This window comes from Martes martes (genome assembly GCF_963455335.1).
Source record: "Martes martes genome assembly, chromosome: 2".
Lineage (NCBI taxonomy): Eukaryota > Metazoa > Chordata > Mammalia > Carnivora > Mustelidae > Martes > Martes martes.
The window spans coordinates 206,041,127-206,063,333 of record NC_137889.1 but is presented as its reverse complement, the minus strand read 5'-3'; the positions used below and the strand labels follow the sequence as shown (position 1 = coordinate 206,063,333).

The following is a 22,207-nucleotide window of genomic DNA, read 5'->3' as shown; positions in this document are numbered from 1 at the left end:
CCCCCCCCCCCAGTCATGTAGTTAAGCTCTGTGTAAGGCTGAGCAGCTCTGGCTCCCCACCCACCAACAGCTTTCTGTGCAGAATCTGGAAGCAGGAGTGCAGGGAGAACAGAGGTCAAAAAAGATACATTTCAATGACATTTCAAGTGCTTTGGTTAGATAAAATTTCCATGACTCCATTAAACTATAATCAGATTTCTCTCCACCGCCCAGCAATCGGTTTCTTATCTTGAGCATAAGCTGGAACAGGATGCCTTCTGGACAGCCTTAGTGCGCGAAAGGACCTCTGAAACCCGGGGCTATAAAACCTGGGCAGAGCGAAGGGACACCACGCACTACATGATGGACAGACAAATCTGCAGCATAAAAGACATTTGCCTTGTCATTCTAACCAATACTAGTAATAAACCAGTGGTTTATGGTGGTCAGAGTGGTTTATGGAGGAAGGTGGTTATGCACCCAGCAAGGGGAAGGACAAGGTCTGAGCCCGGACCCCCTGCACGCTGCGGGAGTAGCCCAGACGCTGTCTCCGCGCGACTGCGGGGGACAAACGCGCACCCCGCGGGCCCGCTGACCTTCCGAGACGGTCTCCTCGCACCAGCTCGGCTCTCAACAGCTCTGCTGGAGGCCACCACCGCCCCGGGGTCTCTCTCCCTAAAGCCCTCAGCTGTGTCGGGGCGCCACAGCCCCCTGGCACTCACCTCTAAAGTTTTCACCAAGATTTTCATGTAGATCTCGGAGATGCCCAAAGACACCCCGAAGGCCGAAGGCAGGAGGATGAGGCCGAGCACCAGCGTCAGCCAGGTGGAAAGGATCTTGCCGGCCAGCTCTGCGCCCTCCATGGCTGGGCGCGCCCTCTCGGAAGGGGTCCACGGAGGCGGTCCGAGCGCGACAGCTGTGTCCCTGTCCCCCGGCAGGCGGCGGCAGCTCCGGGAACAGAGGCGCGGAGCCGGGCTCCGGAGGGTCAGCGCCGCCGCCTCCCGCCACTCACCTCTGCAGGGAAAGAGGAAAGGAAGGAGAGAACTTTGAGCACGACGGCAATTTCCTTCCTTCCCCTTCGGGCTCCTCCCGGCCGCGCCCGTTAACTCTCTCCCCGCCGGAGGCCCGGGCTCGCGCCGAAGCCACCGCAGCGGACGCAGACCTGGGCGCGCCGGCGGGCGACGGGAGCGGGGGTGAGCGCAGTGACACCGCGCGCGGGCCCCACCCGGTGCCTAATTTCCTCTGGGCGGCGTTCGCGACGACTCAGCGGCTGAGTCACCGAGGCCCTCCCGGAGCGCGCGGCCCCGCGGGCGCCCCGCACCACCGCACACGCGCCGCGGGCGCAACGGGCGCCAGGCCGAGCCCTGGGCCGGGGCAGGCTGCGCTCCCGCGCCGGGCGCCCTACTTCTGCGCGGGGCCTCGCCCCGCCTCCCCCGCCACCCAACCCGGAGCCTCCAGGCGGGTCCGCACCGCCCGCGCCGCCGCCCCCGCCCCCCGCCGCCCCCCGCCGCCCCCCGCCGCCCCCCTGCTTCCCCGCGCCCCGCCTCCTCCGGCTCGCCCGGCCAAGGTCCTTTGGGGAGCAGAGCTTTGGGCAACACGTTAGCATTTCTTCACCCCCGGAATGACGCATCCGGGACGCTGGAGGAGGTCGCGGCTGTAACACAGGCTCCTGCGGGGAGAGGGAAAGCACAGGGCGCGGCGGGGCCGCCGTTGGCGCCGCGTCCGGGTCTCCCGCGCCCCCTCCCCCTCCGCGAGCAGCGGCGCGGCCCCGACTCCCGCTCGTCGGCGGAGGGGGAGGCTCTCCCCGCGGCCGCCCTCTCCCCGGCGCGGGCGCCCTTCGGCCGAGGCTGCCCTCTCCCCCGGGGACGGCGCGGGCGCTGCGGCCACCCGCACGGCGCGCACAAGCGCGGGACGCCGGCCGAGCGGGACCCCGCGGCCTCGCCCGCCCGCAGGACACGGGGAAGGCCGAACCCTCCGTGGCTTTCGCGACCTGAGCCTGTCGGAGACACAGCATCGGGCTGCCCGAGCTGCCAGAGCGCGACCGAAAGGGGCCGGAACCTCACGCACACAGGCCTCCTTCGGGTGTCATTTCAAGCTGGAAAAACTGGGAGGGCGAGCGAACCGAAGCAGCCAGTGTCGACGGCAAACGCTTCACAGAAACCTGCCCCTGCCCAGGGCGGGGAGGAAATGCGGCGCAGAAGGGAGGAGAGGAGCCCAAGGCGAAGGAAGTAAAGGCTGGTCCTCCGCACCTCCTGCCAGCTGCGGAGCGCAGAGAAAGAAAACAATTACCACTCGGGCCCAGGAACCAAGTTACGGGGGCGGGGGTGTCCGTCGTTAAGCGTCTGCCTTGGCCTCGGGTCCTGATCCCAGGGTCCTGGCATGGAGCCCCACATTGTGGGCTCCCTGCCCAGCGGGGAGCCTGCCTCTCCCTCTCCCTCTCCCCCTGCTTGTGCTCCCTCTCTCGCTGTGTCTGTCTCTCTGTCAAATAAATAAATAAAATCTGTTAAGAATTCTTTTTACAAGGAACCAAGTTATGAATGAAGAAGTTTCGGGGTTTTGGTTTCTCCGTATGCCCTTCCAGGTTACAAAAAGAAGGAAGACACAATTGCCAAAACTGTCCCAGTTCTTGCTGAAAACAAACACCTATTTAGCATAAAACCTTAAAGATTATAACGACTCATTTAACATCTATACTTGAGGCAAAATTCTTACTCTCCTTATATTTCCTCAAAGGAAGGTGACTGAGGAATGCTGAATGACTGGGCCAGAGTTTGCCCAGCAAACACCCAGGGCCCGCAACTCCGCCTAAGGATGACTCTTTCTAGCCAGCCGGACACAGGTGCTGCCCACAATCCTTAGTCATTTCTGTTGCTCATGACCAAACTCCATGAACTGGCTTAGGTTTGCTGGTTTTGGTTTTTTCACTGCTGTGGAAGAAGTACTGTCCCACAACAGAATGGCAGAATGGGAGTACCGTGGAATGTGTGGTCTTAGCTTGACCGCAGACCAAAGCTCTAAGCTCGGGCTGCTAGTCTTTCTGTGCTTCCGCTTTCTCATCAGTAAACTGGACTCATTTTCGGGTCAGATGCCATTGTGAGTTTGAAACTACTTCGTTTAACAACACAGCTCTCCGCGGAGATCAGAAAGCGAGTGTGTGCAAGTGCGAAAGCTCTCCATCTTCTTCTTGCCTAAAACAGCAGAGCCAAGACAGACTCACCTTTGCAAGTGATGAGGGAGAGGGAGGAAAGGGGAGAGAAAGTGGGTGGTCCCTGAGCTCCCCGCAGCACTCACCTCACCTCTCCCCACTCCTGCAGCCCTTGAGGCGCTTTCAATGAAACCCAAGTAGGACCCTGTTTCCTCTCCTGCAGTTTGGACTCCCTGCACATACTCTGTTCTCTTCCTAGGGCTACCTTGTTACCAATGACCGCAGACTTAATGACTTAAAACAAGAAAACTTGATTTTCTTGCAGGGCCAAGCTCCTTCCAAAGGACTGGGGAGGAGTGGGGATGACACAATCTTTCCTTGCTTCCTCTCCCTTCAGGAGGCTCCCAGCATTCGCTGGCTGGTGGCAGCACCACTCCACTCATGGTCTCAGTCTTGCTAAGTCTTCTCTTCCCGTCTCTTCTTTTCTCTGATAAAGACATTGTCATCCTAGACTCAGGACCCACCCTCACCCAGGGCGATCTCATCTCGAGATCCTTCACTTAATTATACTCAGTCTGCAACAACCTTTATTCTAAATAAGGTCACATTCACAGGCTGGGACTTGGGCATGTCTTTCGGAAGGCTACAGTTCAATCCACTAAATCCACTACACGTATCATCTCTGAAAACTGAGATAAAAGACCCACTTGGAGAGGTTGTTACTGGGATTTGAGATTATATTTTAAAAATTCAGTTGAGGGTAAAATGCTCAATCATGAGGTTGTTCAGAACAATCCTGGTTTTCACCTTTTGTCCTGGCACATATTTTAATAATGCTTCCTATCACTCTCAAAAATATCCTGGTTTGAATGGAAATTACATGGTTCCCTTCTGCTTATATAGTTTCTAAGATCCTTCCCACTCCTAAAATATTGGATTCTCTGAAAAAATCACTGTCAAGTTCTGTGTATGACCCCTTGTCAACACCTGAGGCCGAATGAAGTTGTATTAGGGAATGAAGGAAAGGGATTAGGATCTGTTCACATCTTCTCAACTTCAGTGTGGATAGAAATCCCTGGGGCTCTTGTTAAAATGCAAGTACTTAGCAGGGTCCAGGTAAATCGCTAGAAGCCAACGCAAAAAGATTCCCAAGAGCTGGCGGCCGTTATCCAGGACTCACTTTGTGATTTTGTATCATCTTCATACCCCTGCTTTGATAGCAGTTGGGGGAATGTGAACAGAGGACTTAAGGTTAACAAACTTCGAGCAAATGTCAGTACTCTTATGACTAGATATCTCCAGCAAATAAGATGCCATACTTGAAGCTAAATGATGAATATTGATCTAACTTGAGAGGTAGGGTAGAACTCAGAAACCTGGGGTGAAGCAGATCGCTGAAGCATTTTATTGAACAGACAAGTTTTGCAGTTCTTGTCTCCAGCCTTGGTATGAAACCTCTCTTTTCTCTGATTTCACACCTTTCTTGGGTCTTCATCATATCCCGCCTTGATTCCCATGTTTGCTTTACCATTCCACTGTAAACTGCTCATTATCAGGAATCTTTTCATTCATCTGTATCTCCCTGACCATTATCCACTCCTCCACCGGCACAGAATCTTACTTCATGCCCCACTGTTGTTCAAAGCCTGCAGTGTGACCCTAATGGTGACTAAGTAAAGTCCAAACATCTAGGGCTAGTTCTTGAAGCACTCCAATTTTAACTCCCATCACCTTCCAACAAAACCTTTCTCACCTTCTTTTGGTTTCTGCTGGGTTTCTTCTTCTCTGGGTCTTTGATCACACCATAGTTGCCCTTCCCCATGCCCTTCCCAACATCCCCTCCAACACCCACCCCATGGACCTGTGCTAAACCTCCATCATTTTTTTTTTAATTTTGTGTGTCTTTGTGTTCATTATTTATGCACCACACCCAGTGCTCCATGTAATACATGCCCTCCATAATACCCACCCCCAGGCTCACCCCAACCCCCCCACCCTCCTCCTCTCCAAAACCCTCAGTTAGTTCCTCAGAGTCATAAGTCTCTCATGGTTTGTCTCTCCCTCGATTTCCCCCAACTCACTTCTCCTCTCCATCTCCCCGTGTCCTCCGTGTTATTCCTTATGCTCCACAAGTAAGTGAAACCATATGATAATTGACTCTCTCTGCTTGACTTACTTCACTCAGCATAATCTCTTCCAGTCCCGTCCATGTTGACACAAAAGTTGGGGATTCGTCCTTTCTGATGGAGGCATAATACTACATTGTATATATGGACCACATCTTCCTTATCCATTCGTCCATTGAAGGGCATCTTGGTTCTTTCCACATTTTGGCAACTGTGGCCATTGCTGCTATGAACACTGGGGTACAGATGGCGCTTCTTTTCACTACATCTGTATCTTTGGGGTAAATACCCAGTAGTGCAATTGCAGGGTCATAGGGAAGCTCTAGTTTTAATTTCTTAAGGAATCTCCACACTGTTTTCCAAAGTGGCTGCACCAGCTTGCATTCCCACCAAGAGTGTAAGAGGGTTCCCCTTTCTCCACATCCTCTCCAACACTCGTTGTTCACTGTCTTGTTGATTTTGGCCATTCTAACTGGTGTAAGGTGGTATCTCAATGTGGTTTTGATTTGAATCTCCCTGATGGCTAATGATGATGAACATTTTTTCATGTGTCTGTTAGCCATTGGTATGTCTTCTTTGGAGAAGCGTCTATTCATGTCTTCTGCCCATTTTTTGACGTGATTATCTGTTTTGTGTGTGATGAGTTTAAGGAGTTCTTTACAGATCTTGGATATCAGCCCTTTGTAGTGTCATTTGCAAATATCTTCTCCCATTCTGTGGGTTGCCTCTTTATTTTGTTGACTGTTTCCTTTGCTGTACAGAAACTTCTGATCTTGATGAAGTCTCAAAAATTCATTTTTGCTTTTGTTTCCTTTGCCCTTAGAGATGAATCTTCAAAGAACTTGTTGTGGCTGATGTTGAAGAGGTTACTGCCTATGTTCTCCTCTAGGACTTTGATAGATTCCTGCCTCACACTGAGGTCTTTTATCCATTTCGAGTTTATTTTTGTGTATGTAAACCTCCATCATTTGCCTGACCTCCATAAACTATTTTTACTGATAAATCAGAATGACATTTTGGGTTTCTAGGAGTTAGTGTCAATTCCAAAAGAGCCTCCAGTATTCCCTGAAAGTCGATTATTTCTCTTTCCTCAACGTGCAGTCACCTTAATAAATGGCCTCAGGTCTTTTGGTGGAAGACCAGGAGATATATTAACAGTATAACACTTTCAGCAGTCTTCAAAGGGACCCAGCCTCCCCTTCTTTCAAGTGGTTCTGAGTCTGTAAACTGGCTCAAGTTTGGGAATTAACTGAGGGACTAAGACTATCTGTTTTGTGATTCAAAGTAAACTTCTGTTGACTAAACCTAGAAGTCTTCCACTTATACAGGATACAAGTGAGAATTTAGTACACAACCTGTCTATTTCTTTTGCTCAACCAGTCAACACCAGAGGTTTCATGGATTCAAACTATTACTACTATGACTCTGCTGTCCATTACAGTCATCCTACTCACCTCGTCTGTGGCCGTTCAGTGCAGCCACTTGGCCCCTGTCTTCCTAGAGTCCCATCACATTTAAGGACCCCAGTTCAATGGTAGCAGTTCCCACTGTAAACTCTGACACAGAGAAAAGCAACCACAGAGCTTTTTAAGGATGCTGGAGCTCCCTTTCACAAATGTATTTGTCACCGTTGAAGGAAGAGGTATGTCTTTGGATTTGTGCCTTTCAAGGCAAGTGCCTTGGGGAGCCCATTCCAGGATCTTCTGGCAAAGGAGGGCTAAGTTCTTCAGGTGGAGGTAGAAAGCTGCTTCCGATGGCAAAGATGACTCAGCAGACTTTAAGGGTTCCATGTCCCCTAGCTCTGTCAAGACTGGTCCTGATATCCTCTTGTCAGTCTTCAGGATCCTGTTTCTTCCCAATCGATGCCATCAAATTTTATGTTATAATTCAGTCATTCAGAGGATGAGACTTGAGGCCTCCTTTTCAGAAATACTGGCCCATGGCTCCAAAAGACGTTTGCACATCTCTTACTGTATCATGCTATGGACTATCAGTGCCCTCCTTGTATCCTGAAAACAGAGCCATTGGTGCACTTAAATCCAATCAGATTAAAAAGACAACTCCAGAAAACTCATCCTTTAGATTCTGAATGAGTTTGTATGGGAATAAAAGGCACCGTATGGGAATATATGCAACGATATTGCAATAGCCTTGTATGTTGACAGATGATAGTTATACTTGTGGTGAATATAGCATAATGTACAACTATGCTGTACATCCGAAACTAATATAACATTGTGTGTCAACTCTACTCAAATTTTAAAAAAAATTAAATACCATCAATCTCTCATGTGTGAGAATGAGGGCAAAAAAGGAAAAGTAACGTCTAACTATAAAAATAGTAAAAATAAAGTATTATTATAAGAACAGTTGTGATCTCGTGTACCCCTGAAAGGGTCTTAGGGACCTCCAGGAGTCCCTGACTATATTTTGAAAACCAATGACCTAAATAGAAGTATTTTTCCAACAAAAATCATAGTGCATGAAGGCACATTATTTATGATAGAGTTGGCTAATACCTCATGCCTATGCCTCATTCCAACTTATCTGAATTAAATTATATGACTAAAAAATGAAAAAAAGCAAAAAAGAAATAGTGGTCATTCCACACAGGTAACATTTTGAGATGGGAAACATAAATCTTTTCCTTCTCAAGGTGTCAGTTCCTGGAGGGAGGGCGGGGGGGGGTCTCTCAAAGTGTGAATATTTTCCTTGCCAGGTATGATTCTAGCTTTAAAAACTAGAGTGCATATTTTTAAACTGCTTAGCCCTAAAAGCCAAGCATTTGCTTCATCTGTGCTCAGTCCAAGGAGCAATGGATCTGCTCCAATTTTGGAAGGAAAACTGACATTGGAAAAGGTAGTCTATCCATTTCCATGACGGAACGTTCCTAGGGAACTCTTCAAGGATGGTTTTGACACATTCAACTATCTCTTTATGGATAGGCTAAGAAACTAACTCTGGAATCTAGAATGTGACCCCACAGGGGGCCTGGGTGGCACACCTGGCTGAGAGTCAGAATCTGGGTTTCTACTCAGGTGGTTCTTGGGGTCATGAGATCGAGGTGGGTCTCCCCGCTCAGCCTGGAGTCTGCTTGGGCTTCTCTCTCCCTCTGTCCCTGTGGCTCATGCTCTCTGTCTCTCAAAATAAATAAATAAATCTTTAAAAAAATAGAATGTGACCCCACAGATTCTAATCTGCAGTATGACTGGGAACCACTATCATAGGACCTAATAGCTGAACCTACGCTACCTAGTCTCCAAATGTGGGAGTCAGAACTAGTAGTTACACTTTTTCATGCCATAGCAAGCTGTTATGATATAGTAATATAGTCAATGCACATTTGCTGAACTGAACAGAATGTCCCCAAAGAGCAAGAATGCAGCTTTCAGGAGTACGTCCACAGGGACAAGGGAAGCCTCTGACGAGAAAGCCCGAGCTCCCTTTTCCCCAGTGCATTTATTCACTGATTTTATGTAAATCAGCTGTCAGAAACTAATGGACCTTTATGAAGACCCATCCAACATTTTTTAAGAAATTTGAATTGATTGCCTACATATTAAAATCTTCACACTAAAATTAGAATTTCCAGACTCTCTTATAATCAGGCAACACTGAGCTTGCTTCCTCTAGGACAGAACCTCTTCACCTTCATCCCTCTCACGGTCTTTCGTCATCATTAGGGCACCAATGTATTTCTTACAGTAGGACAGAAATATGAGGGAAATGAGTTGTACTTTGTACCTAAGTCCTTGTCAAAATTTTTCTTCACCTCAGTCTACTTCTTCATTTTCATCACCTGCCCAGCCTCTCCCAGTAGGTGTTTGAATTTAAATCTCAGCCTGCCCAGTTAGAATTTCCTCCACAGGGAATTTTATTATCCCACTACTACCAAAGCTTTAGGGTTTCAGTATTCCCAAGAGCTGGATATTATGATGAAATGAGTTTCTTTTTCTTTTCTTTCTTCCTTTCTCTCCTCTCTTTAATTTTTTTTTTTTTTTTTTTTTTTTTTGTCAAAGACCAGAGATCTTCATTTAAGATTAGAGGAGTCTGGTGGCCCAGTGTCCTGTGTCCCTAGGACAATACTAAAACAGAAGACAGAAGACCCCACTACAGAGTTCGGTATCTCTGGGGAAGGGGAGAGAGATGACAACAAAGGAGAATAAAATTGGAGAAATAATAAAAATGTTGACAACAGTTTCCAGTAAGAAACTGTTGGCTTAGGGAAGGTCTTCTTCCTCAGACAGCTGTCATCACTTTATCCCCAGTAATATCCACTTTTACATAATTTACCGATATTCCCAAAATCTTTTTCCAATTTTGGAAGAATCATTACATTATTATAATAACCAGCAAAACTTCCTAAGAGATGTTAAAAGTTCACTTCATACTCAAAATTCCTGGATAATAGCAACATTTTGTTCAGATGCTAATACTCTATCTAGCCTTCTGAACTCACCTGGGAGTGGGTAAAGTCCTCGACCCTCTGATGGAAGGACACACATGCACTCACACAGTTGCTCGTACATAGGTCTTGGTGGTTTGATGATTCCAGGGATGATTTTATGATTTATCATTCTCTGATGATATAATCAATCATGCACTGAAATTCCTTCATGATTGGAAAACTTGTCATAGAGATTGATTTTCTGACTTTTGTCCTTAAAATATTCACATTTCAGGAAAAATAAAAAAACTTTGGAAGATAAAAAACTTTGAAAAACAAAATGCAACTCTACACCATTTATTTGGACAAGTGGTAATAGCTGGAAACTGGTATTTTAAATATTTTATTTTATTTTTTTAAAATATCTTATTTATTTATTTGACAGACAGAGATCACAAGTAGGCAGAGAGAGAGGAGGAAGCAGGCTCCCTGCGGAGCAGAGAGCCCGATGTGCCCGATGTGGGACTCGAGCCCAAGAACCTGAGATCATGACCTGAGCCAAAGGCAGAGGCTTAACCACTAAGCCACCCAGGCACCCTGGTATTTTAAATATTTTAGATGCATACCTTCCTTTTACTCAGAGTAAAAATAAGTAGATTAATAGTGAAGGAGAGCGGTCAAATTTATCCAAGGATTAGTCTTGGAGTTTTTCATTCTGCAAGTTCATAAGTTATAAACGTTTTCAAATCATAAGTTACCCTTAATTAATGGATTACTGTCACCACCCTATAATACATAGTGCTAAAGTTCACTTCTGCATCTTGAACAGAGAGCAACTAGCTGACAACAACAATTAAAAGAAAACAGCTTGCTGACTAATTAGTAGCTTCAGTGTACTCTGGCCTCTGTTAAAAAGAAAATCTCTTCAACCATCATGATGAGCGTTACAAGGCACCACTGTTACTTAGAATGCTTCACCCATTACTCGTTGTCTCCTCCTCATGCCTCCCCACTGAAGTGGGAGGAAAAACACGGCCCTCATCAAGCCAGAGTTTAAAAGAGACAGTGATGCCGAGCACATTCTAATGCAACTTCCATGCTTCAGTTATTTCCACCATCCTTTTTGCTATTCTAACAAACGAGAACTTTATTATTTTACTTACTTTAAATCCATCAGGTATTATTCTCACTAGAAAATGACTATCAGTGTTTTGGGCAGGACCTCATCATAAATGCAAAGAAAACTAGTTAACCCAACCTCATCCATGAACAAACAGTCAGGTGAAGGCAATCATCTCAGTGCTTCTCAAAATGGAGTTCCCGGAACCACAAGAAACACAAACAGAATCGTGGAGGATCCATAAGTCCTCTGTGAGGAAGCAGTGACCATCAACTCTTTAACTCAGCATTTCTTAAATTAGAGTATACAAACAGAGATCTCAGAGATCTGAGAATTCTCTGGGTTGAGCATCCCAGGAAGATGTTGACATGGTTCTGAGGCTGGTGAACTTAAATCTGAAGGAAATGTTCTTTGGAACCAGGAAAATCTCAACCTATGACTCTGTCATTAAAGACCTTAAAAACTAAATGGTTCACCTATACTATATGTGTTGAATGAATTAAGGAAAACATCAGCGTGCCCGCTGTTGACTAAGGTCTCAACCGCAAACTTTCCTACTGACCTGCATTTACAAAAGTGTGTCAGGGGCACAATCTTTGCAACTCCTGTCTGGAAAATACCATGACCCAGTCTCCCCAGCACTCCTAAAGCCAAATGCAAATGAGATTCTGCAAGATTGCCTGGAATGAGCTACCCTGAGGAGGCAGGTTCTTCTTATAAATTTCCAATGAGGTTAGAGAGAGTGAGACAGAACATCAAAATGCAGACCCACCTCTCCTTCAGTGTGATCATCTCCATTTGAGATAGCTAAAATGGCCCTTGGTTTTAAGATCTAAAATTTGGTTTTATTTGACAGACAGAGATCACAAGTAGGCAGAGAGGCAGGCAGAGAGAGAGGGGGAAGCAGGCTCCCTGCTGAGCAGAGAGCCCTATGCGGGGCTCGATCCCAGGACCCTGGGATCATGACCTGAGCCGACGGCAGAGGCTTTAACCCACTGAGCCACCCAGGCACCCCTAAAATTTGGTTTTAGATCAAGCTTTTGTGGCCAGTTCATAACATCAAATTCACAGGAGACTGAGCTATGAATCAGAAAGCCTAGTGCCATATATATGGGGCTGTGTATATTTTTCTAGTAGCCAGAACATGTTCAAAATATAGTACTTCCTCCTTCACTGTGTAAAAGGGTTGAAAGGCCAAATTCAGAATCAAAAGAAATGAGAGCAAGACAGCTGTACAGTGTTGAGGGTTCTTTCATCCACGGCCAAGTGAGCCCTGGAGCAGCACTGCTGCTGAGTGGCTAAAAGACGAGTTGCCACCCTCCAGCGCCTCTTCCGGCCATGTTATGTGATAACCACTCAAGTCAGCCTGTCTGGTTTCTCTCTTTCTCCTTATTCTACTTGGACTCTCAGCTTCCTACATCAAATAAGTTTCTCGATAGTCAGTGAAGTCATGGTTCTTTTCCTGTTAGTCATTTTTGTCACTCATCTGGGAAATTTATGCTAGTCACTTTCATGGGTGTTCCTCACATCTCTTCTGCAACACATTTACCAGGTCTTCCTGATTTTTTTTTTTTTTTTGCCACAAATGATTCATTATGCATAGTTTCATGCATCCTCTTAAATCATTTTTTGAAAAAAGTGAGGATAGGAGCATCTGGATGGCTCAGTCAGTTAAGTGTCCAACTCTTGAATTCGGCTCAGGTCATGATCTCAGGGTTGTGCAATCAAACCCCATGCTGGGTTCTGTTTTGGGCTCTGCACTGAGTGTGAAGCCTGCTTAAGATTCTCTCTCTCCCTCTCCCTCTGCCCCTTCTCTCTCTCTCTCTCTCTCTACCTCCCTCTCAAAAAAAATAGAGACAAGTTGGAATAAGTAATTTCTTCAAAAACAAAAAGTGATGAGCAACAAATGTATAAGTTATATACATTTATTAAATATATATGAAATAAATGTATACATTATTTTCATCCTCAAAGGATATTCTTATTTCCAAATTCTGGCAATCCAGGGGTATCTTGTTCCATTCTCTCTGTATTGACGTTTTTAGTAACTCCTAGTGAAAAAGTTCCTTCATTCAATAAGCAAATATGGAGGTCAAACTACTTATAAGCCAGATATTATGATAAATCTTAGAGGTTTAAAGATGAATAGAATGGTCCGTGGCGTGTGAAGAAATTGACTAAGAAGGTGCGTAAATACAGCATAACCTAGGATGAAACTACTTTTGCCCCTTCTAATCCACTTTCCACTATGCTATTGGAGCAGTCATTTTGAAGAAAGCATCAGCATATTTTAGCTTATTGGGTCTTACAGCCTTATGTTAGATATCAACAATCCAGCATGGATGTGGTTGCACCAAACGCAGTCCTATTCCTCATTTCTGTCTCTCCTAGTAGAAGATACAGACTCTGGGTCCTTGGCACTGATGCAAAAGCTCTTGATCTCCTGCAAGCAATTCTTAAAATTGGCCTCCCCAAGGGCAAGCCTCCTTTGCTGTTGCATAAGCTATAAGTATAAATAAAGTCAAGAAACCTTTCCCACCACGGAAGCAACTGACTCCCAGTGGAGTGATGGATTCCAGGGAAAATTGATAAAGGAAACCTCCCTAAAATGGAGTCAGGAGGCCAGAAGGGGCAGCTCTCACACCATGACACTCGACATCAGTTACACCAAGATTTGTCAACTAATTACACACCTCAACAGAGGAACGGTCGACAGGAAAAATCAATAGTCGTAGGTCCCAACAGGAAAAAATATACACCACATCTCCCACATAAGAAATCAACTACCACAGCCACTCAGCCAGATGAGAAACCATCATGCTGAACTCTTGCTTTTCTCCAGTGGACTTTCATTCAGAACAACCCCTCCATACAGCCTCTTTCGAGACTGGGCCTTGCATCCATACAAGAGACCCCAGAAAGCCAGCTGCCACAGGGTAACTGTGAGAAGGAGCCTTCATCAAACACTGACTCTGCCAGCACCAACCTCCAGAACTGAGAAAAAGAAATGTTTACTGTGAATAAGCCATCTAGTTTATGGCTGCTTTTGTTAGCAGCCCAAAGAGACTAAGACAGAAATACAAGAAAGTGAAGTTCGGTAATGAAAGCATGGTCTTGGTGAGGAGTGGAGAAAAGACAGTGGAAGATTAAGTGGGTTAGATTTATTTACAGCAAAGAAGTCAGCTATTTTAGGAAATATGTGAGCAAGCGAGACAGCACAAGCTTCAGGGGAGAGGCAGAGGGAGAAGCAGACTCCCCGCTGAGTAGGGAACCCATGGGGGGTTTCGATTCCAGGACCCTGAGATCATGACCTGAGCTGAAGGCAGATGCTTAACTGACAGAGCCACCCAGACACCCCTGGTTCTTAATTTTTGATGGCTGGGCATAGTAAATATTTCTTGGATTTTTTTTTCTTTCCTTAATAAGATTCTAAATTCTTGGAGAATAGGAATCCTGCTTTATATTATCCTCATATTCATGAATTCACAACTATTGAATATCTACTTTAAGTAGATAACTAGAATTCATATAGGAATTCAGCAAAGTGACAGAATATAAAATCAATGCACCGAAGTCAGTTGCATTCCTATACATTAGCAATGAGAGAGAAGAAAGGAGTTGATCCCATTTACAATTGCACCTAAAAACCATAAAATACCAAGTGAGTAGATATCTTATCTTATCTTAGATTAACCAAAGAGGCAAAGGATCTGTACTCAGAAAACTGTAGAACACTCATAAAAGAAATTGAGGAAGACACAAAGAAATGGAGAAAAGTTCCATGCTTTTGAATTAGAAGAACAAATATTGTTAAAATGTCTATGCTACCTAGAACAATCTACATATTCAATGCAATTCTTATCAAAATATGATCAGCTTTTTTCACAGAGCTGGAACAAACAATCCTAAAATTTATATGGAACCAGAAAAGACCCCGAATAGCCACTGGGATATTGAAAAAGAAAAACAAACCTGGTGGCGTCACAATTCTGGACTTCAAGCTCATTACAAAGCTGTAATCATCAAGACAGTACTGTACTGGCACAAAAATGGACACATGGGGCACCTGGGTGGCTCAGAGGATTAAGCCTCTGCCTTCAGCTCAGATCATGGTCTCAGGGTCCTGGGATCGAGCCCCACATCAGGCTCTCTGCTCAGCAGGGAGTCTACTTCCCCCTCTCCCTCTGCCTGCCTCTCTGCCTACTTGTGATCTCTCTCTGTCAAATAAATAAATAAAATCTTTTTTTTTAAAAAAGCAGACACATAGATCAATGGAACAGAATAGAGAACCCAGAAATGGACCCTCAACTCTATGGTCAACTAATCTTCGACAAAGCAGGAAAGAATATCCAATGGAAAAAAGATGGCCTCTTCAACAAATGGTGCTGGGAAAATTGGACAGCCACATGCAGAAGAATAAAGCCGGACCATTTTCTTACACCACACACAAGAGCAGACCCAAAATGGATGAAAGCCCTAAAAGTGAGACAGGAATCCATCAAAATCCTACAGGAGAACACAGGCATCAATCTCTTTGAGTTCGGCTGCAACAACTTCTTGCTAGACACATCACCAAAGGCAAGGGAAACAAGGGCAAAAATGAACTATTGGGACTTCATCAAGATAAAAAGCTTTGTACAGAAAAGAAACAGTCAAGAAAACCAAGACAACCGACAGAATGGGAGAAGATATTTGTAAATAACATATCAGATAAAGGGCTAGTATCCAAAATCTATAAAGAACTTATCAAACTCAACACCCAAAAAAACAAAAAATCCAGTCAAGAAATGGGCAGAGGACAGAAACAGACATTTCTCCAAAAAAGACATCCAGATGGCCAACAGACACATGAAAAGATGGTCAACATTACTCATCATCAGGGAAATACAAATCAAAACCACAATGAGATACCACCTCACACCTGTCAGAATGGCTAAAATTAACAACACAAAAAACAACAGGTGTAGGCAAGGATTTGGAGAAAGGGGAACACTTGTACACTGTTGGTGGGAACTCAAGCTCATGCAGCCACTCTGGAAAACAGCATGGAGGTTCCTCAAAAAATTGAAAATAGAGCTACACTATGACCCAACAATCGCACTACTGGGTCTTTACCCCAAAGATACAAATGTCATGATCCAAAGGGGCACCTGCACACCAATGTGTATAACAGCAATGTCTACAATAGCCAAACTATGGAACAAGACCAGAAATTCACAGACAGATGAATGAATAAAGAAGATGTAATATATATATCTATATATGTAGCTATATAGATATATAGATACACAATGGAATATCACACAGCCATCAAAAATGAAATCTAGCTATTTGCAATGATGTGGATGGAACTAGAGGGTATTATGCTAAGCAAAATAAGTCAATCAGAGAAAGACAGTTATCATATGATCTCACTGATGTGTGGAATTTAAGAAACAAAACAGAGGATCATAGGGGAAGTTAGGAAAAAATAAAACAAGATGAAACCAGAGAAAGAGATAAACCGTAGAGACTATTAATCTCAGGAAACAAACTGAGCATCCTGGAGGGGAGGGAGGTAGAGGGACAGAGTAACTAGGTGATGGACATTAAGAAGGGCGTGTAATGTAATGAAAACTGGGTATTATATAGGGCTGACAAATCATAGACCTGTACCTCTGAAAACAATAATACATTATATGTTAATTTAATTTAATTTAAATAAAAAATATTTATAAAAATAAAAATAAATTTAAAAATGCAAGTAAAAAGGTAAAAAAAATGTGTTTTTTCCTTGAAATGATTTGAATTTGTGTTAACCCACCCATTTAAAATGCCACAACTACTATATAGAAATGAATATTATTGGGTCCCATTTTTTTTAAGATGTATTTGTCAGAGAGAGAGAGAGAAAATGGGGTCGAGGGGCAGAGGGAGAGAGAATTCCAAGCAGACTCTGTACTGAGCGCGGAGCCCAATGCTGGGCTCAGCCTCACAACCCTGAGATCACAACCTGAGCAGAAGCTGAGCCGGAGGCTGAGCCCAGCCGCCCCCACTGGACCCCAGTTTAAGTGAGCAAGCATACGCCTCTCAAGAGTCAAATCTCCGACGAACGCCAGTCTAACAGAGCAGTTGAAGCGCTTTCCTTATTTTGATTGTTATCTTCTTTATTCTGATATTTAAGAACGAGGTCTATATGCAATATTATTCACAAAATTGTTACAGTGCAGGGAGCATAAACCCTTTTCTCTTATTTTCACTGGAATTCCAAACTCAGAATGAACTAGACCTCACCACGTGTTTCTTTCTCTGGAAGAAACACTGTGGCGTTGCTGTCGATTACAACATAGACCAATGTGTAGATATGAGTTTCCCCCATTTCAAAAACATATGTCAATATTATTAATGATAATAATTATTAATCCCTTATTTCTGTCCTTTTTTTTACTCAAATATTTATTTGTTTACTCATTTTTCCTGACATAATTATACAAAGTCTTCAATAAAAGAAAAGTTTCAATGTTTGCATTTCTTTTCTGGCCTTTATTTTATGATTCATTTTATTTCATGATTATTACTGAAAATAATTTTGTTGTGTGGAGGAAAGAATGTCAAAAAAAACCCACACTTGTTCCAGGCGTCAAATATGTTGGACTCACCAGTGGACGGGCTGCCTGCTGGTCCAGGTTATGTCCTCAGCCTGGCAATCCCAGCCTCCAATATTAGCTCTCCCAGTCTCAAAATATTAATTTCAGAAAAATTAATTTAGAAACTGGCTTTGCTTGGGTCATGTCACAGAACCATTCAGAGACCTTTTACATGAGTAGTGTATTAGGAGTTTACTTGTGTTTACTATAAGGGCCTATTTAGCCAGAGTGACTCCATCTCGGTTAAACAGTGATTTTGTTGTTTATGCAGTAAAAGTTAAACTGACCCTGCCCCCCCACCCCCACTCTGAGGAACATACTTAGAAGCAAGTCTGGGAAACCAGTAAAATATGGTCGAGCAGTCCCTGATAACAGAGCCCAAATACAAGGACAGGTCAGGTCAGGTGGAGACATCCAATCAGTAAAGCGCACATACTATCTCCCTAACTACCAAAGAATGTGGGCCCCACCTTTTGGGCACCAATTCTGACCAAGGTGATAGGCTAGTTCAAGTAGCTACTATAGGGTGAATTGTAATTCAACTGGCCAACCGTGTGTGACCTAGCATGACTGTGCAACTTTCTCCGTGTGTTACCATCTCATTGGCCACCTGTGTGTGGCCAGGCTCAACCACATGGCCTTTGCTCTATATAAGTTAGTCTGTGAGGCTGGGAGGGGTCGCTCTCTCCATCAGGGACGGCCTCGACCCATCAGTTTGATTCTCGGTGCTAGCACAAAATAAAGCTTTGCTTGACCTTTGCTTTGTATCAGTCTCGTTCTTTTGATCACGGACCCTAACATTTACAATCAAAGGTAAAAAAAAAAAATGTTAAAGGAGGTGATTAGATGGGAGGGGAAAAGTCTAGGAATAGTGGGCTCTGTTTTCTTTCACTTGAGTCATCTGAATGACTGAAGTTAGTGCTGAGGGCCCATCCCATAGTCTGCCCTGGAGCCTGCTGCTGGGTCCTGGGGGCAAACAATTTCCATTACTTGCAGATTCCCTTCAACCACGGTTCTCCAATGTTAGCAGGCAGTAGCAAAACCAGAGTGCTGTGCTGAACTGCTCATTGCACAGGGTTGGGGCGTATCTAACAGCTTCTCAGCTGCTCTTCCTCCGGGAACCACACCTTGAGACCATTGTTCTGGAAAGGCACGAAAACCCTAGTGATACTGTTTCACATCTACATTTGTTCTGCTGTTGATACCTCTATCTTAATTAAACCAGGACTGCATCATTTTCATCAGAAACTTTCAGTTCCCCCCTTTTGATTAATGTCAGCTCCCAAAGGAACTGGGTTGTCCATAAAGGCTGTTTTTGACATGGTATTTTTAGTTAGACTTAGCCTTGAGATAATGGCTGCAGAGCGACACTTAAACACCTGTATATCAGACAATGGGGAAAGACAAAAACATCGATGACAATCACAAATACCATAAGAAATATTTCGAACTGAATTTTATATTCAATTCTTTAGTCAACCTGGGATTATCCAGTTTGGGTCAGAGTCAGGGTTAAATTACATATCACAAGTTTTTGTTCAAGAGCTTGCAGTCAGGTCAAACAAAAAGCCTTGTAGAAACCAGACATGCAGGGTCTCAGACTGCTCCTGGTAATTTATCTTCCCAATAAAATATGAGCAACAGGTGGGCTTGTTTTGAATTTTGGAAAGTCCCAATGACTACTGGTGCATGCTGAGTTTTCTGAAAGCCAACAACACTGGGATGGAATTTTGCCTATGGGGCGTTTATTAGGAATGAACACCTGGGAGGTGGGTGGGAGGAGGATTAGGCAGAAGATGAAAACAAACTGTCACACAGACCTGGAAAGCCTCAGCCAAACCCACAGGGAGCTCGGGGACATACAGGACCCATCAGTCCTGTCCCTCTTTGGGCCAAAATGGCCAGGGCTTTACACCCCTGCGTGATCAGTTAGACGATGGCTGCTAGGGGGCTTCCTGGAGCTAAAGCAAACCTTGGGGGCTGAGCCTGTAAATCCTGCTCACCAGAATCATGTCCAGGGTACACGCTGTGTTTTGATGAGGTAAGTACAGGAAGAAATGTCCCAGGGATTCTCATCAAGGAAACATAAATGTGCAGTTTAAGGTAACTTGAAGATATCAGTTGCTGTCTTCCTTTAGTTGGTCTGATTGTGGAGGACATGTGCCCTGAATGGAGTTAAACAATCAAGTGAGGGTTTTTATATGGCTTTGTGAGAAAATAATAGATGACAGCTTCCGATATCGGTCCCATGTCTCTTTTCTCTGTTTTCTTTTGTTTTTGTTGTTGTTGTTAGTTGGCTCCACACCCAGCTGTGGAGCTCAATGCAGGGCTCGACCTCAAGACCCTGAGATCAAGACCTGAGTTGAGGTCACAGGTCAGCTGCTTAACCAACTGAGCCACCCAGGGACCCTCCCCCACGTCTCTTTTCTATTCTTGATGTCTCTTGGGTTTCTTTAAGGCCCTGAAAAGTAACAGTAATAACAAGTAGTTATTAGAGGCCTGGTTTCCAATTAAGGCATGTAGATGTACCGGGGCTGATAATATTCTAGAACGTTCCAGGGTCAGTTAATCCAATAGTTGGAAAGCCCAATGGTTGGAAAGAATTGTAGTCACTTCTATTATTTCAGAATGATATTTAGGAATTTTAAAGTTCATTGTTAGACCACGGATCTTTATCCAAAGATCATGGGAGAAAGATGTTGATACCAAGGACTATAAAAATTCTTGGCATTGGGGCCCCTGGGAAACTCAGTTGGTTGGATGGCCAGCTTTTGGTTTTGTGTCAGGTGATGATCTCGGCATTGTGAAATTGAGCCCCATGTCAGCTTGCCCCTCCCTCTGCCCTGCCCCCTCCCCCTGCCCTACCCCCTCCCCTGCTCCCATGCACATGCCTTCTCTCTCTCTTAAATAAATAAATTTTAAAAAATTTTCAAACAAACAAAAACTCTTAGCGCAAATGGCTCCAATCCAAACCCATGCACTAAGAAGCTTGACCAAACTCTAGCATGGTTCCTAGCAGACTAAGGCCAGGTTCCTGGATGACGAACAGCCCCCTCCCCCTGCCTGCCCCCTGGAAAAGCTCAAGACTGCCAAAAAAACTTGCTGTTTGTTTCAGCCAATACCTAATGATAGGCCCTGATGTTCCTTTCTTAGAGCATTTACTAAAAAGGACTTATAATTATAAATCCTTTCTGCATCCCTTTGAGATGTATTTGTATTTCCTATAACCAGGAGTGTCTTTCTCAAGGACCCAAAAATGTAATCATCAGGAAGGATAGGGTCTTTGCCTCCTAGAACTTTTGGGGGAGGGAGGGAGCTTAATTCTAATAAGTGCTAGTTAACAGAAACAGATGGTCTAATCACATCTATGTTGACCAAAACTTTTACCCTTTTTATGTAATTTTTCACTTCCCTGACTCTGCTCAAACCTATAGTTGCTGCCCCTCCTTATACTCTCAATCTCTCTTTAAAAAAATATTTATTTATTTATTTATTTATTTATTTATTTATTTGAGAGAGAGAGAAAAAAAAGTCGGGGGAGGAGTAGAGGGAGAGAACCTCCAAGCAGACTACCAGCCAAGTGCAGAGCCCAACACAGTGCTGGATCTCACGACCCATGCAACCATGACCTGAGCTGAAACCAAGAGTCAGCTGCCCAGCCAACTGAGCCACCCAGGCATCCCCTCCTTCTCCCTTTAAAACACCCTATCACCTCTGCACAAATTAGAATGGAGCTCAATTCTTTCCCCTATGGCACTAGTTACTAAGTAAAAGCTTTGTCCAGCTTTGTTTATCTATGACAATACCCAATGACATCTTGTTGATATATAGATTGTTTGGAGAAAGATTTCTATTTTTGGAAGTCTGCTTATGGAAACCACTTAATGAATCTCAGGATCAGATCTCCAGTGGAGCCAGATATCTGGGATCCCAAACACATCAGGCCGATGACATGAATTGCATCCACCCAAAATTCTTATGTTGAAGTCCTAACCAACAGTGCCTCAGACTGTGACTATATTTGCAGGTAGGATCTTTAAAGAAGTAATTAAGTTAAAATGAAGTCATTAGGGTGGGCCCTAATCCAAGTGACTGATGTCTTCATAAGAAGAGGACATTTGGATATACAAGAAGATACCAAGGATGCTCGTGCGTAGAGGGAAGACCATGTGAAGACACAATGAGAAGAAGCCCTCTGCAAACTCAAGGGAAAAGGCCTCAGAAAAAAAGCAATCATGCTGGCACCTTGATCTTGGACTTCTAGCCTCCAGAACTGTGAGAAATAAATTTCTATCATTTAAGCCACCAGGTCTGTGGTTTTTTGATACGGTAGCCCTAGAAAACTAGTACAGCTGGGAAGCACATTCCCACAAGAGTATGCATTGGAGTTTAGGAAACCTATATAAGGTCCAAAATGTTCCTTTGTAGTATGTTCTAAAGCTGACTTCTTCTGGTGTCTCTTCTTATATCTTATGGTAGTACATGAAGGAGGAATATGCCTAGTAATACTTGTTTTGGAAATGTATCTCCTACATGTTGGACATATACTATGAAAATGGTATTTTGAAAACACTTGGCAATATTAGAAATGTAGCAGGGAGGAATCTGTCACATAGGAGTCAAGCCAATCTTCATGAGAACGTACCATAAATGTTTCATGTGGTGAAAGTTTATGGGGATTTTGAGGTAGGGATTGTATTATGATGGTGATGATGACGATGGCGATGATGGAGTAAAACTTTGAATGAAGGAAGATTATGCTTTTTAGGAAATTCTAACTGTTCTGCTCTTGTACTAGATCGTCTCATATTGTATTCTTAAAGT

General features: G+C 44.3%; 1 protein-coding gene across 4 annotated transcripts in view; it reads right to left on the bottom strand.

The window, feature by feature from the left end:
• Positions 1–22,207, bottom strand: part of GPAT3 (glycerol-3-phosphate acyltransferase 3) — a 91,177-nt gene that overhangs the window by 60,391 nt on the left and 8,579 nt on the right. For 2 of the 4 annotated variants that reach the window (XM_080797486.1, XM_080797487.1), the window contains exon 2: positions 702–993. In XM_080797486.1, the coding sequence (XP_080653612.1) occupies positions 702–842 (141 nt within the window). In that variant the 5' untranslated portion in view covers positions 843–993. Of the gene's footprint in view, positions 1–701; positions 994–1,141; positions 1,396–1,969; positions 1,987–22,207 lie in introns of those variants that run through there. The other 2 variants (XM_080797488.1, XM_080797485.1) reach the window with 2 other exon arrangements.